A 16,334-nucleotide genomic window follows, 5' to 3' on the forward strand; every position below is an offset into this window, starting at 1 on the left:
TCCTTTCACAGAAGCCATGGAAAAAATTGCTGTTTAGGGATGCCAGAGGTTCCTGAGGCTAGGGATGTGGGTGGTTTTGAGGCTCCTCCTGGTACTTGGGACCCTGGATTCCTGGATGCTGGCCTCTCTCTAGCCCTTCCCCGTGGAAGGGGCCGGTGCCTCTCCAACAACCCAAGAGCTTTCCCACCTCCTGTTCTCCCATTTGGCTCCCCCATGGTGTGGGTGGTGAGTGACACTCTCCCCTTCAGTTATCTCCTGATAACTCCTCCCTTCAAGGACTGTGTGAACCAAGCCGGCCATGCCTTCTCTGGCTTCTACTGTCCCTTCTGTAAGACTGTAAAATAGGGCTGGAAGGTCTTTGGAATCTTAAGGAAAAAGAATGCTGTAATAATCCCCTTTCTCCTCTGAGCCAGCACACCTACTGCTAAGAACTTTGCTTCATATGAGCTTGCTCTGTCCAAGAAGTTTCCTCAAAGTGGCCCAGGAAGGCCTTCCTGGGAGAGGGTTGCAGGATCATGGGCTCAGAAAGCAGGAGGGGAGCATGATGGGTTTACTCCGCCCCTTCTGAGCCTGCAAACGTTCCCCTTAGGTTTTCTGCTGTGAGGTGGGGTGGATGGGGTGTCTTTGGTCCAGGCATCTTGGAGAGGTCTCAGATCTTTTGCATCAGCAGCTCTTTCAGTATCCCCTGACCCCCTGCCCCCACAACCACTTCAGACTCAGTAAAGCCTTTGGAAAAAGTAACAAGAAGGAAAGGGAAGGGAATGGGAGGGGAGGGGACGGGGGGGGGGGGGGGGGGGCGGAGAGGGAAAGGAAAGGAAAGGAAAGAGGAGAGGGGAAGGGAGGGGAGGGGAGAGGATGGGGGGAGGGGAAGGGGAAGGGGAAAGGAGAGGGGAAGGGGAAGGGAAGAAGAAAAAGAAATAAAAGGCAATTAAAAGTGAATGTTCCTTGGGGTGCCTGGGGGGCTCAGTCGGTTGAGTGACCGACTCCAGCTCAGGTCACGATCTCACAGTTTGTGGGTTCGAGCCCCACATCGGGCTCTGTGCTGACAGCTCAGAGCCTGGAGCCTGCTTTGGATTCTGTGTCTCCCTCTCTCTCTGCCCCTCCCCCACTCATGCTCTGTCTCTCTCTCTCTCTCTGTCTCAGATATAAATAAACATTAAAAAAATTAAAAAAAAAAAGTGAATGTTCCAATGCAATTGGCCCAGAGTTCAGTGGAGATGGGGAGGTGAGTGCCTGCTGGGAGACAGGGCTCAGAAATCAGAGAAGTCAGAGGAGGAGAGGCTGGTAAGGGGCAAGAGGGGTGAGGCAGTACACATCCCAGGGGACACAGAGATCAAAGCTCCTTCAATCTGGTAAGGATGGGGGGTGAAGGTTGAGGTCAGTCCCGTCTTCTGAAATCTGTGCTATGCTTGCCCTCTCCCTGTCTGGTGTTGAGCCCACCCCCTAGACAAGGGCTAAGACTTAGCTCGGTATGTGGAAGAGGGAAGAACACTGGAATGGGAGTCAGATAGGCCTGGATCCTACCCTGGCCCCATTGCTGCCTCCCTGTGTCCACTTCCAAGACTGTTTTCTTATCCCTAAAACAGAGGTAACAGTAGGACCTGTCTTTTGGTGTCATGATGTAATGGATACACAGTGCCCCGTACACAGTCAGAGCTCAGTGGTTGCTGGCTGCCCTCCACCCCCAAGTCTCAATTTCCCCATCTGGGTGACCTTGAGAAAATTACTTCCCTTCTTGCTTCATTCAGTCTTTTTCTATAAAATGGATGGGGCTTGGTACAGGGTCCTTCCAATGGTGACCTTTGCAGTTCTGGCCCCAGCAGCACACTGGGCACCTGCCTCAGGCTAAGGCTGAGGCAGATGCCCAGTGGAGGGGGCCCTGCTCCAGGAAACCCTGGAGGGCTGGCAGGGCTGGCAAACAGCAGCAGGTGTGAATAGAGTCGGGTCATAAAGACAGATAAGGACCCGGGGGTAAGGGGCAGAGGATGGGCTCAGGGTAGTATGAGGGAGGCAGGGGAGACATCCAAGGGACAATGGGGAGGCCCCTCCTGCCACTGCCCCCTTACCCCTGTGGGCTCGCAGGTGCCCAGTTTCATCCTCACAAAGTGTTTTGGGTTCCCTGCCCCCCTCGTGCTGGCTCATGCCCTCTTGTCCCTAGCAAAGCCCTTCCCTGTGTGGCTCCATCTCAACCGGCCACATTTCCCTAATCTCCCACAGCCCAGCTGGAGGCGCTCTAGGAGGCCCGCTCCATAGTTCCCTGACACTAAGGAAGATCCAATTTCCAGAAAAGGTGTCTGGCCATGACGGCCTACCTCAGGGATGGGTCTTTCCACAAGAAGAAACACGAGCTGGGAGTCAGGAGACCTGGGATCCAGGGGGGTGTCCTGAGATCGCGCTGGGCCCCTGTCCACTCCTGGGAGACAGTAAGACACTACAATGTCTGAGGGCTGGTCCAGCTCTGAATTCCAAGAACTGGAGGGGAGAACCTCCTGGAAGTCTTTGTCTCTCTCTTGTTGGAGCCCCCTCAACCTCCCAGCCTATTTCAGTCCCCAGCCCTGCCACCTTCCTCTTCTTATTGTGTCTCCTGCCACCTTGAAGCCTCTCACGACCCAATGCTGAGTGTGGCAGAGTCTGGGGCCTTTCAGCTGCCACGGAGACACCACCCACACCCGCCCCAGCTGCTTGTCTCCCTCTGCTACCATTTGGGGGTCCCAGGGCCCAACCTTGACACATTCCTTCCTCAGAGCTGACCTGGTCCTTTTTTACCACAGAATCTGTGTTCCTCTGATTTGTCTCAAAGGACACAGGAAATAGTCTCTTCCCATCTCCGGAGTCTCACATTCTGGGAGAGGGAAGGGGAGGGGAGGGTCCAGGTTCTGGGCTGAATCATAATTTGTCCCCTAGAGAGATGAAAGGTCACAGAGAGATTTAGGCCCTAGGAAGTGGGGTGGGGGGGTGCTCAGTAAAGGGGATGGGGCCTCACCAAAGAAGGGGCTCAGAGGAGTAGAAGAGGGCCTGGGCACTCAGCTCTTTCCAGGCCATTTGACCCTACCAACAGAGAGCCTTTTTCTCCACTCTTGCCACTAAACAAATAATTGTTAAAGGAACAGAACCGTCATAAAGTACACGCCCGTTCCTCTCCTCACTCTGTGCCCATCTGTCTTTATCGCCACTGGGACAGTCATGACCACCCAGGCACCAGTGCTGAGTCATTAGCCTTCAACCTGTACAGCTGGCCCCTGGCGTGAAGTCCCCTCACCCCCACCATCAGCTTGGCAGGTGGAGGTAGGAGGCTGGAGTCGTCAGGAGGGGAGATGAGGCAGGGCAGAGGGTCCTAAATTGAGGGAGGAGCCATTGGGGTGTGAGGGTAGACAAACACCCACCCTCATCTGGGTGGAGGAGACTCAGCCTGGGCCCTCCCCTTCCCCTTCCAGTCTGTGGGTGTCTTTAAAACTTCCCAGGGGACAACAGTTCTGGGAAGGGTGCAGCAGACGCAAAGGGCTTGCATGGGGGGTGGGCTGAGGTGAGCATGGCCCGGCACAGACCTGCCTGGGACCGCGGGATGTGGCCAGGCCAGGGAAGGCAGGTTGCAGAGCAAGGTGCCAAGGTTAAGGATTTCTGAGGGTTTAACCTCCCGGGAGGCCCCAGTGTTCAGTGAGAGATGTGGGCTCAGTCAAGGTTGATCTGCCCAAGCCCCGCCTCTCCTCTGCTGACCAGGGACCACTGAGACCAGAGGCCCTCCCTTACAAGAGGTTTCCAGTCTCTCAGATTCTCCCTCTGTAGTGAGAGTTTTACCCAGCAGCTAAACTGATGCACCTGAAAGCAAACCTGACCTTTACTTTCCCCAACTAAAGTCCTTCCTGGTGCTCCCACTGCCCTCAGGATCATGCCCAGCTCCTCAGGGCTCTCTCCAGCCTCGCTCCAAGCCGTCCAGACACACTAACCTTCTTGCAGTTGGGCCATCCGGCAGACACATGTTCTTTCTTTCCTCTGAGCCTCTACACATGCAGTTCCATCTGCTTGCACATCCCTTCCTGCCTGCCTTGACCCAACTCAGCATCACCTCCTCCAGGAAGCCTTCTTTGATACTAATTCCATGGGGAACAGTTGTGAGAGATGCATGGGAGGTGATTCACTCATTGAATGGGGGAAGTGAGGAAGAGGGAGGTAGCTGGGACAGTTTGTGGACAAGCCACAAGGGACCCAGGGGATGGTTGTGCCACTTTTTGGTGGTGGAGAGAATAAATTCAGGTTGGGACTGGGTGCCTTTGACAACCTCGGGACATCCAGGGCAGGCTTACAGGAGGACTTTGGGTATCTGGGGTCTGGAGCTCATAGAGTTGGGGCTGGAGAGTCATGGAGCCATGAGCACAGAGGAGGGAGTTTTGTGCAGAAAAGAAGAAAGGCTTCATCAGGTTCCTGGGGTGTGGGGTAGAGGGCAAAGCCAAGGCAGCCAGCCCCTGGTTGGGGCAGGGTTGGGGGAAGAGGGGTGTCAGGGGTCAGAGAGATGAAACTACAGCCTTTACTGACCAGCAACGGAGGGACCAGCGCCACCTTGTGGTTGCCTAGTAACCAGACGGTGCGAGGCCAAGTGGCTGGGTGGGTTCGACAAGAGGGGATTGGCTGAGGGTCACCTGCCTCCAGGTGGCCTGGCCCCTGCCTCCATGAAGACCCCGCCTTTATCAATTTAGTCTCCAGGACCATGGCTGCATTGCCCTCCTGCCACCCTAGATTCCTATTCCTTCCTGGGGTGATTGGCACAGTTGGACAGGGCAGAGCTGGGGCCTAGCACTCCCGGAGCCTAATAGCCCAGCGTGTGAGGGCTAGAAGGTGGGACACACCACTGGGTCTTGTAGATTTTGAACCAAGAGGCCAGGAGTGAATGGATCCAGTTCAGAATGTGGCGTGAACTTTACCAAGAAGCTCAACCTCTTAGTCCTCAATTTCTCTAGAGGCCGTGACCTCCTAATCAGGAGGCTTGTAGGCCACCTCCTCTCTTTTCCTCATCTGGCCTTTGCTTGGCTCCCCTTAGTGACCCCACATGCACACACTGGAGTCCCAGCCCCCCAAGGCTTCTCTTCTCTTCAGGCCAGGCAGTTCCTACAAACACAATTAAGTGGAGGCAGCGTGAGGGATGAGGAACCCAGGACAATTAATCCTCAGGGAGTGACAGTTGGTGAAAAATCAGGCACTTAATTCAGCAGGAAGAGCTAGAGGCGGGTTGTGGGGGTAGGGTGGTATGTGTAGTGAGGGCAGAGAGAGACTCATTCTTCCTACATCACCTACCCCCACCCGCTGCCCCTCCATCACACCTACACCCATTCATACCAATCCCGTTGGAAACTCACATCCCCTCAGGTCTTTAGGAAGGTTCAAACACACCAGCCAGTTAGGAGTATGGGCTCTGGTGCCAATTGCCTGGGTTCAAATCCTGACTCTACCACTTATTAACCATGGGATCTTGGATAGGTTCCTAACTCCCAGTGCCTTAGTGTCTCTGCCTGAAAATGGAAATGATGATAATATTTAATTCATAGGATTGTTGGGAATTCTGAGTCAATCTCTATGAGTTGCTTGGATGGTGCATGGCACATAGGGAATGGAGGGTACTTTAGTTACGACGATTACCTCTGGAGTCCTCCCTCCTGTGCTTAGTGCTGAAAGTTGCTCTAGAATGTTCCCCCCCCCCTTCTTTTAATTAAAGTATGGTTGACATGCAGTGTAACACTAGTTTCAGGTGTATAGAATGGCTTTCCTGAGGATTGAGTTGGTTAGGGTTCTCCTCTTCCCCACACTCTTTCTCCCTGGGAGGCTCAGAGAGGTAGGCCACTTGCCCAAGGTTAAGTAGTGGCCACAGCAGGATTTAAAAGAGGCAGCCTTTTAAAGTAAAGCTCTGAGCCCTTGCTTTACTTGCCCTGGGGGACCTGCATGGGGCCCCAGGGTACTTTCACATACCCACCAGCAAAGAGGCACCAGAGGCCAGACTGTGGCTGCCTGCCTCTTCCACATGACAGGTCAGGGTTCCTATCTCTTTTATTTGTGTCCTCCTCATGTCCGCCCTATGGCCGGTCAGCTTGTCTAGATCCTTGCAGATGTGCAGAGTCCAGCCTGCTGTGTATCCCCAGGTTGGGGCCTGCACCTTTTTGATCCAGGGACTGAGAGGTAGGATCACATACATCCTCTTTTCAGAGAGGCTGTGATCTCCCGGAAGCGGTTGGGCTGCAATGGACTGGGCCCCTCGGACCTGCCGGGGAAGCCGTTGGCCAGACTGATGGCCCCACTGGCTCCTGATACCCAAGGTAAGGACTGGGAACTGGGCAGGGGCAGGGAGGGACCGTGCCCCTGCTCCCCAGATCCCATCTGTCTTCTATCCCTGTCTTCATCTCTCTGTCTCCTTTTTCCTCTTGCTCTGTGTCTTCGGCAATCCCCTCATCTAATTCTCTCTCTATTGTGCTACTAACTTCTCTGAGCCTCGATTTTCTGATCTATAAAATGGGGATGAGAGAACCTACCTTGAGGGGGTGTTTTGAGGAGGAGCAAATGAGATAACGCATGTTAAAGGCCGGGCACATACTAGGGCTCAGTGGCCAGTGGCCGCAGTGGTCACGTGCTTGTGTCTCATGCTAGATGGGCTGTGTTGTTGTCATGCTTTCTCTGTCACTGTCTCTATTTTTCTTTCTCTTCCTCTCCACACCCCCTGTCCGCCATGTCTCTCTGCCTCGTGTCTCAGTCTCTCTAGGTCTGTGTCCTCTGTCTCGATGTGGAAAGTGCACAAGACTGGGAGTCAGGAGACCTGACTTGCTGTGTGATCTTGGGCAAGTCACTTCCCCTTTCTGGACCTCAGTTTCCCAATCTGTAAAATAGGGGTGCTCAGCCTTACCTGCCTCCTGCTCTCTCAGGGTTGCTGGGGGTGGTCACAGGAGAGTTGTAACATGAGGGGGCTTCCTTCCATGCAGGGGACATTGCTGTGGTTGTTCTGTTGCCGCCTCAGGACCCCCCATCTCTCTGGGTCTCTGGGTCTTTCTGTGTCTCTGTCCCGGCCTCTCTGTCTGTGTCTTTGTCTCCCCCACCCTGGGGCTTGGCTCCATATCTCTGAGCCTCATTGGCCCCACAGGACCACCTCATTGCCCTCTCCCCCTCAGTGCTGGTCATGCCGCTGGTGGACAAGGAGGCTGGGGCTGTGGCAGCCGTCATCTTGGTAAGAACAGTGTGGGGTGGGATGGGGGAGTGGAGACCAAGGGAGGGATAGCGGATGGAGCCTGTCTAGGGTGTGTGTGTGTGTGTGTGTGTGTGTGTGTGTGTGTGTGTGTTACAGCAAGCTGGGCTGGAGTTGAGGAAATGGGGTCTAGGAGGAGTCTGGCTTCTCCCACACCCCAGCACTCTGCCCTACCTTGAATGGGCAGGACGCAGTCACTGGCCCAGTCAGCAACTTCCAGAGACATGTGCAAGTCCCTTTTGCACTTCTCAGCCCCATGGAGCTGTTGGTGCAACCCTGACCTTACTTCCTCTTTGGCATCCTCCCGGCTGGGTTGGGGGCCAAGAGCTTTGTCCACAGAGGGCCTGAAAGACACTGAGGAATGATGGATGGACATGGCCCTGACAAGTAGAGATAGTATGAGAAGTTCAGTCAGATTCCGGTGGCCAGAGCTCAAGAGCAGGAAGGGGGGAGGCCCACCCGGAGGGTCTGCCTGGGAAGGCATCCAGCCCCATGGCTGACCAGGGCGGGCTTCCTGGAGAGGGAGATGGAGGGGGAAGGGGCTTTTGTGGGAAGTGGGGATGCCAGGCCTGGGCAGGGGGGCGGGGTTGGGGGGGTGCAGTCAGGCAGAGAACCCAGGCCGAGACGCCCCCTGCCCTCTGCTGCCCCCTGGCGGAGCTCATCGGGTTTCTGCTCCACCGGCAGGGTTTGGCTGACCCTGGTGGGGCTGGTTCAGCCTCTCTTTCCTGCTCTCCCATACGGGAGGTGGGCATTCAAAATCATTGTCCTGTCCTAGAAACCGAGGTTTAGCGCCCCCAAATCGCCACTATTGGGGGTCCGCTTCCACCGCACCACCTCAATAAGGCACAGACTAGGGGGCGTGGGCAGATGAAGAGTGGGTCCTCCTGAGCCCGTGGGACTCCTCCAGAGCTCATTAAAACGGAATTAAAGGTTTCTGAGGCGCCTGACCTTTCCTGAGCTGCTGGCGGGGGAGGGCGGTGGGAGTGGGGGGGCGGCCGCGGTGGGGGGCAGGAGAGGAGAGGAAGGAAGGAGTGCTTGGCTTGGTCTCCTAGAAGCCCCATCTGCCTGACTGAGGGAGCTGCCGGCCCCTCGGTTTCTCCGGCAAGCTGCTCCCCCACCCCCAGCTTCTGTTCCCGCAGGGGATGGATCTGCTGTTGGCACAGAGTTCTCAGCACCGCTTCCCTCCCTCTTTTGGTCCCAATCTGTGCCAGAGCTGGTGGCTTGGAAGAGGACCAGGGCCAGGGGCAATGTGCAGCGGTGGGCAGCGGGAGGTGGTGGTAATTCGTTCCCCACTTCTGTGGAGGGAGAAGAGTCTGGGGGTCCCTGAGAAGGATCTCCTATGGAGGGGCTGGGTCAGAAGGGCAGCAACTCCAGCAAGAGGAGGACATTTGGAGTTTGCTCATCTTGCGGGCAGGAGGATGGCTGCCATGACCACTGCTCACCTTGGCTCAGGTTGAGCTGGGAGTCCAGGCTTCTGCTTTCTCCTGGGGGGGGGGGGGGGACGGGGAGGGGGAAGGCCAGTGTGTATGTGTGTGTTGTGTGCTGGGGAGGCAGAGGGGCCACATTAAATTTAATTCACCCTAACAAAAACCCTGCTCTAGGTATCCCAGCTGGGTGTAGGGAGGGTGGCAGAAAGAGGAGTGAGACCCATTTCTGCCTTCTAGAAGCTCAGTCTGGGGGAAGGCAGGTACAGCCTCAGGCTACAACTGGCCAAATGGAATAAATGCTGCCAGCAGGTGCTCCAGGGGTAGAGGCTGGGGCAACAAGGGGTGCCTCGTGGTGGAGGCAGCATTTGAGTGGGGCTTTGGGGAGTAGGGGGGAGGTTGACAGGCAGAGAAGACTAGAAAGGGTATCCTAAGAGGAGGGAACAGCATGAGCCGAGGCAGGGTGGGGAGCAGGGTGGTTGGAAAAAGAGCTCGATCCAGGTGAGGCTGAGGTGTGGAGTGTGTGCTGTTGAGCAAGATGTTACCTGGGGCTTTGGCTGTTAGGAGGAGTTCCTGACAACTGTCTGCCCACCTCCTCAAATACCCTGGGCAGTGAAGAGTTTGTGGTTTTTTTAGGAGCTCTTGACAGGTGTTTAGATTATTCACAGTCCACCTCTACTCCAAGCCTGTGCCTTCCAACTCAGGTAGAAATGAACTTCCCCAGGACACCCCTCTCCCCGACACATACACATCTGATGTGGATCTCACGTCCTTCGAGAGGCAGCCCAGGCAGCCACAGCCCTCCTAACTGCTACCAGATCCTCAGGGCAGAGGGTACAAAGGGTAAAAGGAGTGCCACAAGGCAGATATTTTGGGAGGGCTGACTCACCAGCTACTTCCTCCACAAGCCCCATTCCCCTCTAGGAGTCTTTGTTTGCTCTTGGTATCCATTTACCCGTCCTTCCAGCTGTCCTTCCATCCACCCATCCATGCATCCATCAATGGAAGACATATTTCTTTTTTTTTTTAATTTTTTTTAATGTTTATTTTATTATTTTTGAGACAGAGAGAGACAGAGCCTGAACGGGGGAGGGGCAGAGAGAGAGGGAGACACAGAATCGGAAGCAGGCTCCAGGCTCTGAGCCATCAGCCCAGAGCCTGACGCGGGGCTCAAACTCACGGACCGGACCGCGAGATCGTGACCTGAGCCGAAGTCGGACGCTTAACCGACTGAGCCACCCAGGCGCCCCTGGAAGACATATTTCTTGAGCACCGCCAGGCATTGTGTGCTATAGGTGCTGCAAACAGCAGTGACTGACCCCTGCTTTCACAGACCGTACAGTCTGGAGGGGTTGGGAGACAGACCTCAAACAAGTGAGCGAAATAAGGATAGAATTAGAAATGATGGCGAATGCTAGCAAGGAAACAGGGAGCCCTGCAATATTGGAGCCTGATGGAGAAACGGTCAATGGAGGGCTCTCTGAGGAATATGCCAGCCAGGTGCCGGGCTGCCTGGCTGAGTGCTGGGCCTCTGCACCCTGTAGTTCAAGGTGCTTTGATTGCAGATTCTTCGTGTGGAAAGAGTCTTTAGCTCTATTTTTCAGTTCTGGGATAATAAGTCCCAGGAGTGGGCGGCCCTTGGTCTCTAGCATTTGATGCGTGATTTATGCCCATTCTTCTCTTCAGCTGTGCCAGTCACACCAGCTCCTTACGTGAGGATGAGGTGTTCGTGCAATTAGCCATGTTGAACTTTGTGTGGGTGAGGGTTATAGGGGCTGTGCTGGGCTCTCAACCCTCTCCACAGCCCCAGTGCCCACTCCTGAGTGTTCCGCTGGACCCCAGACACATTCCCTAACTAACAAGAAAGAGTAGTTTGCAAGTGTGTGTTCCTGTTGGTGAGCAAAAAGCCACGTGTGGATGTTGGTGATTGTGTGTTTGCAAGTGGGGGGCCAGAAGTGTGTGCGTGGCTCTTGGGTGTGTGGACCCAAGTATCCTGTGTACAGGTGCGCATGTGCACGTATGGATGGTGTAGATGCTGTGAGTGTGCGTGTGCGGATGTCTTTGAGTCTGGGACTGTACTCTGTGTGCGCATGTGTGCACACACGCCTGAGTATCTCCATGGCAAAGCGAGTGTATGGGCAGTGCGGAGGGTTTTCATGAGACTGTGTATGTGGGCTTGTGCACATGCTGGGTGGGGATGGGCTGAGGCAGCCCAGGAGCGTGTGCTGGGTGGGTGGGGTCCAGTGGGTGGGGGTGGGCTCTGCGATTCCTTCATTTTCTCCAGCCCTCCTGAAGCTCTCCTTCAGTCTACCAGCTCTGTATTGATTGGCACCAGGCTGTATTGCCAACCCAGGAACTAGTTGTGCCCACAGCCCTGCGGTGGGGTGGGGGGGTCCCAGTCTTCACTTTTCCTGAGAAATGGGTCAAGGCAGAAGGACAAAAAGGATGGCACAGTAAAATACCAACATGTTTATGTAAGCATACACAAATGAATCATGCCCTCAGTCTCTTTCAACTCCCTGTCCTATGGGAGTCATAGATGGCACTTCATCCAGAGCTTAGCCTTCAATACCATTTTTGGTCCACAGATGCTAAAGTCTGCCCCATGGGTCCCCAGTACAATTAAGCTAAAGTCCAGTTCCTTAGGCTTGCATTCAAGACTCTTCCCCCTGCAGCACCATGGACCCCACCCCGGCCCTGGTCCTCATATCCCCAGCCCACCTACCAGCCAGGACTGCCAGGACAGCCCCTGCCTGCAGTGTCCCCCCTCTTCAGGCCCCACATTTCCTCCTCATACTTCAGTGCCAGTTCTGGAAGCCTCCCAGATGCCCTCCCCCTCTGAGTTCCCACAAGCCTTCGGTTCTCACCCACACAGTCTGCCCTCTCCTACTTCCTCAGGTATGAGGTTCTGCACCCCTCCAATTGTATCCCCCACTCCGCCCCGCCCCGCCAGACTGTGAGCTTTCTGAGAACCTGCTGGGCTCCTCCTCTCCATCTGCTCCAGGCAGGGTACCTAGAGCAGAGGCAAGGCGGGCAGGGGCTGCCGAGTGGGGAGCTGAGGATGAAGGAGGGACCCCATGCAGGCACTGTGGGGAGCCCTGCAGGTGGTGAGCTGCCCTGAGTCAGCGCAGGAAGCTGGTGACAAGGTGGGGAGCCTGGCTGGCAGGGCCTGCAATGGGGCCCCAGACTACCACCTCTCTCTCTCTCTCTCTCTCTGTCTCTCACTCTCTCTCTCTCTCATTGTCTCTCTGTCTCTGTCTCTCATTTTTCTTACAAACTGCCCAAACAGGGGTGGCGGGAAGGGCCTTCACAGAGATAAGATGGGCTGAGGATATTCCTGGTGACTGACACAGGGAAGTTGGAGAGGGACAGGCTGGTGGAGGTTGGGGGATGGGAGGGGTGAGAGTGGATCCAAAGAGGGGAAGGTATAGGCAGAGGAGGGGAGGGAGTAGGTGGTGCTGTCCCAACTCTGCCACTTCCTGCCGTGTAACCTTGGCCAAGGCAATTCCACCTTTCTGGGCCTTGCTTTATATGCAGGGTAGAAGCTTGCCTTGTGGGCTAGTGAGAGAATCACATGGAAGGCAAGCACTTTCTTTCTCCTTTCATTCATTCACCCATCTTCCTCTCAAGTTCTTTAGGCACAGCAGGTGCATCCTAAATGTTGAACCTCTTCCCTTACTTCAGACTTTGGGGTGGCTCAAACCCCAACTCAGAAAAGGTGGAGCTGGAGGCTGAGACTAATACCACTGATTCCATAATCAGGGCTTAAGGTTTCTATGAGCTGAGAGATGGAAGAGGGTCCAAGGTAACCCCCTTCCTCACTAAACACCTGGACTGTGTTGTTGATGGGACAGTGACTGAAAAGGCAGAGATCAGAAAAGTTCTATTTCTTTGGGTTAGCCCCAGAAGGCTTCCTGGAGGAAGGAGGAGCTATCTGCTTGGTCAGAAGGATGGGCTTCTCATTGAGGCCCACAGACTGGAGTGTGTATGTGTTGGTGGGGACAAGCGTGTGCTGGGCATGAGGAGGGCACTCTGGCAGAGACAGGAGGCTAGGGGAGGTCACAGCTGGTCCCCCTCTCATATTCCTCCAGGTGCACTGTGGCCAGCTGAGTGACAGTGAAGAGTGGAGCCTGCAAGCCGTGGAGAAGCATGTGAGTGAGGGTAGGGCTGAGGTAGGATGGGGGCTGCTGAAGGCCCTCATCATAGCCGGTGGGGAGATGATCTGGCCAGGGAGCTGGACAAGCAGTGCAGCATCTTTGGGCTGTATGACCTTGAGCAAGTCACTTAACCTCTCTGAACCTCAGTTTCACATCTGAAAATGAGGATAAGGATAGCACTGACCTGCTTATGGTACCGGTGAGATGAGGCAACACAAACACCTTGTCAATACTTAGGAAAGACCATGCCCTTCACGATAATGAGGCTCTTTCCTGGGATTTTACTCCCGTGAGTGCTAGAGACACTGAGAAATCTGACCCTGCCCTGTCTTGTAAGAGCCTGGGGGCAGGCGGGGGAGACAACCCAGTACTTAGCTGTTCAAGGGCGGAAGGATGCTCCTGGGGCAGTGGGAGCCCACAGGCAGGGTGGAGCGCTGAGGGCTGCCTTGTTTGGGACCGGGATGGGGGTGGTGGGCTCGCCGGGAGGGAGAACGGTTTGAGCAAGGGCGAGGGTGCCAACGCGGTGTGTGCGGTGAGGGTGGGACGAGTGACTCGCTGACCGCCCTGCTCGTCCCAGGCTCTGGTGGCCCTGCGAAGGGTGCAGGCTCTGCAGCCCCGGGGGCCTGGCGCCGCCTCGGCAGCAGTCCGGAACCCCCCGGCGGGGGTGGCGAACCCCCCGGCGGGGGTGGCGGGAGACCAGAAGGGCGGTGTGGCTCACACCGACCAGGACCAAAAGATCCTGCAGCTGTGCGGTAAGGACCCCGCCCAGCGGGTCTAACCTGGAAGGGAGGGGCCTCTTGGAGGGGGTGCGGTCTGGGTTGGGGAGCCAGGTGGCAACTGGAAGGGAGGTCCATGGGCTGGGTGGGCAGGTGGAGCACCTCTGGGGAAGTCTGTGAGCCTTCTCTCTGACCGGCGCGTCGCCACTGCAGGGGAACTCTACGACCTGGATGCCTCGTCCCTCCAGCTCAAAGTCCTCCAATACGTGAGTGCCCGTGCCTCTCCCCCTGTGATCCTCCAGGGACCTAGGTCCCAGTGAGCCCTCCTTCTCAATTCAGATTCCGACGCCCTGCCCCTCCTCTCTCCTCCTTCTACCTGAGGAGCCTCAGAGAGGCGAGAGCTGGGGAGTGGGGGTGGCCCTAGATCCGCCGTCAGCCCCTCTCGGTCCCTGCATTTCAGCTGCAGCAGGAGACCCAGGCATCCCGCTGCTGCCTCCTGCTGGTGTCCGAGGATAATCTCCAGCTTTCCTGCAAGGTGAGGGCCCAGGTCCACTATGGGGCTGGGCGGAGGGGGGGGGGGGGGGGGACTCAGGTCTCCGAGGGGAACAGCCTTGCCCACCCTTTAACTTCCCCCACCCCCACCCCCGCTCTGCCGCTCAGGTCATCGGAGATAAAGTGCTGGAGGAAGAAACCAGCTTTCCGGTGAGTCTTGCGACCATCCTCTGTATTGGATTCTGTGGGAGCAGTTAAGGCCAGCTACGCACTCCAGGGATCTGCCCAGAGAGACTGGGGTCTCTACTAGAATCTCTTGGAATCTGATGGAATTATCTGGATCTTGGGATCTATTAAGAAATCTTATGAGAGGTCACGATCTTTCATGAACAGGATCCATTAGGAGTGCTCTCTTACAATCTATAGAAAGCTTACTTGGGGCCAGTTCACTTCTCTTGGAACATTTCTGGATTTGGCTCTCTCAGGATCTTTGAAATCAATGAGAATCCTTGGGGTTTGCTTTTCTCATTCCTAATTAGGGAAGACCCTAAAGTCATCCAAAGGGGATTCTAGTCAAGAGCAGACCCTCACCCCACCCCACCCTCCACCCCCGCCCCCCAGTGTTGACTCTACCCACCATTTGGACTTACTGAAGAAGGTGTCTGGAAGGTCTGGAAACTTCCAGACTTGGGAGGGGGGTTGAGTCTGAGGTCACCTGACCTTAGAGAGAACTAGGCCCTGGCTCAGCCTCTCTTCACTCTCCAGTTGACGACAGGACGCCTGGGCCAGGTGGTGGAAGATAAGAAGTCTATCCAGCTGAAGGATCTCACCTCTGTAAGCCATGGCCTGGCTGGACCAGGGGAGGAGGCAAAGGGACAGGGTCTCTGGGACAAGACAGCCTGAGAATGGGGGAAACAAGCCCCAGGGACCTTCTCCCAACCCATACCCATGTCCTAGGGTTTCCCATCTCACAGAGGTCCCTTAGAACTGCCTGTTGCAGAGTGTGGTGGAGGGCTAGGGGAGGGAAGCATGGTCCCTCCCTCCTTCCCTGCCCTGACACACCTCCCCCTTTGCAGGAGGATGTACAACAGCTGCAAAGCATGTTGGGCTGTGAGCTGCAGGCAATGCTCTGCGTTCCTGTCATCAGCCGGGCCACTGACCAGGTGGTGGCCTTGGCCTGCGCCTTCAACAAGCTCGGAGGAGACTTGTGAGTCTTGGTGGGGTGAAGTGGATCAGAAGCTGAAAGACTGGGCAGGGCTCTCTACTAGGGTAACAGGGAAGGGCACCAGGCAGGGGATACTGCCCCAGCAGTGGTGGGTCAAATGGTTCGTTGCTGCAAGAGACTATGGGATTGTGAAGGTGCCAGACCCTTGCAGCTGCTGGCTGGGGCGCAGGTAATTGTTGACTCTCCATCACCCATTTTGGCTTATTTAAAATCATGTTGAGGTCCAAATGAGTTCCCCTTCTCTCTGCCCACTTCCCCCAGTTTGGGCTATCCACTGCTAGAGTACTGGTCTTTCCCCCACTTGCCATCACCCTGTTTTGGCTTTTCTGCTGGGAATTGGCTGATGGAGGGGTGGTAAGTTCTGGGATGGGTGAACTCCTTGGGACCCGCAGAGCATGAATCACACTGTGGGAAAGGGCTAAAGGGAATAGGCTGGGGGGCTGGGCTAAGCTAAGGGTTTTTAGAGACACTGATAGGGAAGCTATAAGAATCATTTGAAACGGAGGGGCAGGGCAGAGTCAGGTAAAGAGGCTTAGGAAGCATTTTGCAAGAACTGAGGTCAGATTGGGGTCTAAAAGTAGTATCACAAATAGATTTGGTGTTCTACTCCAACTCATTACTTGGTGGTAGCTGCCTGAAACAGTGGGTTGAGAATGAATATTAGTTTAGTGAGAAACAATGCTGTGATTGATTAGCCATGTCTATCCTGGGTGCAGGTTCAGTATGTGAATGCTGCCAGAGTTGGTCCAGATGGTCTAGCAGTTTGTGCCTGGATCATATAGGGAGGGAGAAGCAGGCAGGTGAGGGGTGGGTCCTGATTCTGGGATGCAGAGAGATACTGACAAAGAGCTTGGCCCCTGGGGCTCAAGCAAGCAGACTGGGTTTGAGGGCCTGGAGGTCCTGCAGAAAGTGGAGACCGGGATATTGGGACTATAGAGATGTCAGAAGCACAGGGACAGAGTCTGCATAGGTGGGGCAGAGATATAAAAGTCATAGGCCTGAGTAGCAGGACCCACCAGCACAGAGCTCTCTGTAGGCAGTTGGACAGGCCTGGGGAAGTGAAGACAGAGATGAAGTAGAACTCACTGAGGCAGGGAGGATGTG

At 55.5% G+C, this 16,334-nt stretch overlaps 1 protein-coding gene across 3 annotated transcripts in view; it reads left to right on the plus strand.

Moving 5' to 3' along the window:
• The window catches only part of PDE2A (phosphodiesterase 2A), a 98,729-nt gene that overhangs the window by 71,274 nt on the left and 11,121 nt on the right, over positions 1 to 16,334 (plus strand). For all 3 annotated transcript variants that reach the window (XM_042905350.1, XM_042905349.1, XM_042905351.1), the window contains 9 exons: positions 6,190 to 6,299; positions 7,143 to 7,198; positions 12,732 to 12,791; positions 13,375 to 13,549; positions 13,727 to 13,779; positions 13,974 to 14,048; positions 14,174 to 14,215; positions 14,771 to 14,839; positions 15,082 to 15,212. In XM_042905350.1, the coding sequence (XP_042761284.1) occupies positions 6,190 to 6,299; positions 7,143 to 7,198; positions 12,732 to 12,791; positions 13,375 to 13,549; positions 13,727 to 13,779; positions 13,974 to 14,048; positions 14,174 to 14,215; positions 14,771 to 14,839; positions 15,082 to 15,212 (771 nt within the window). The remainder of the gene's footprint in view (positions 1 to 6,189; positions 6,300 to 7,142; positions 7,199 to 12,731; positions 12,792 to 13,374; positions 13,550 to 13,726; positions 13,780 to 13,973; positions 14,049 to 14,173; positions 14,216 to 14,770; positions 14,840 to 15,081; positions 15,213 to 16,334) is intronic.

The sequence above is a fragment of the Panthera leo genome, chromosome D1 (assembly GCF_018350215.1).
Source record: "Panthera leo isolate Ple1 chromosome D1, P.leo_Ple1_pat1.1, whole genome shotgun sequence".
Taxonomy (NCBI): domain Eukaryota; kingdom Metazoa; phylum Chordata; class Mammalia; order Carnivora; family Felidae; genus Panthera; species Panthera leo.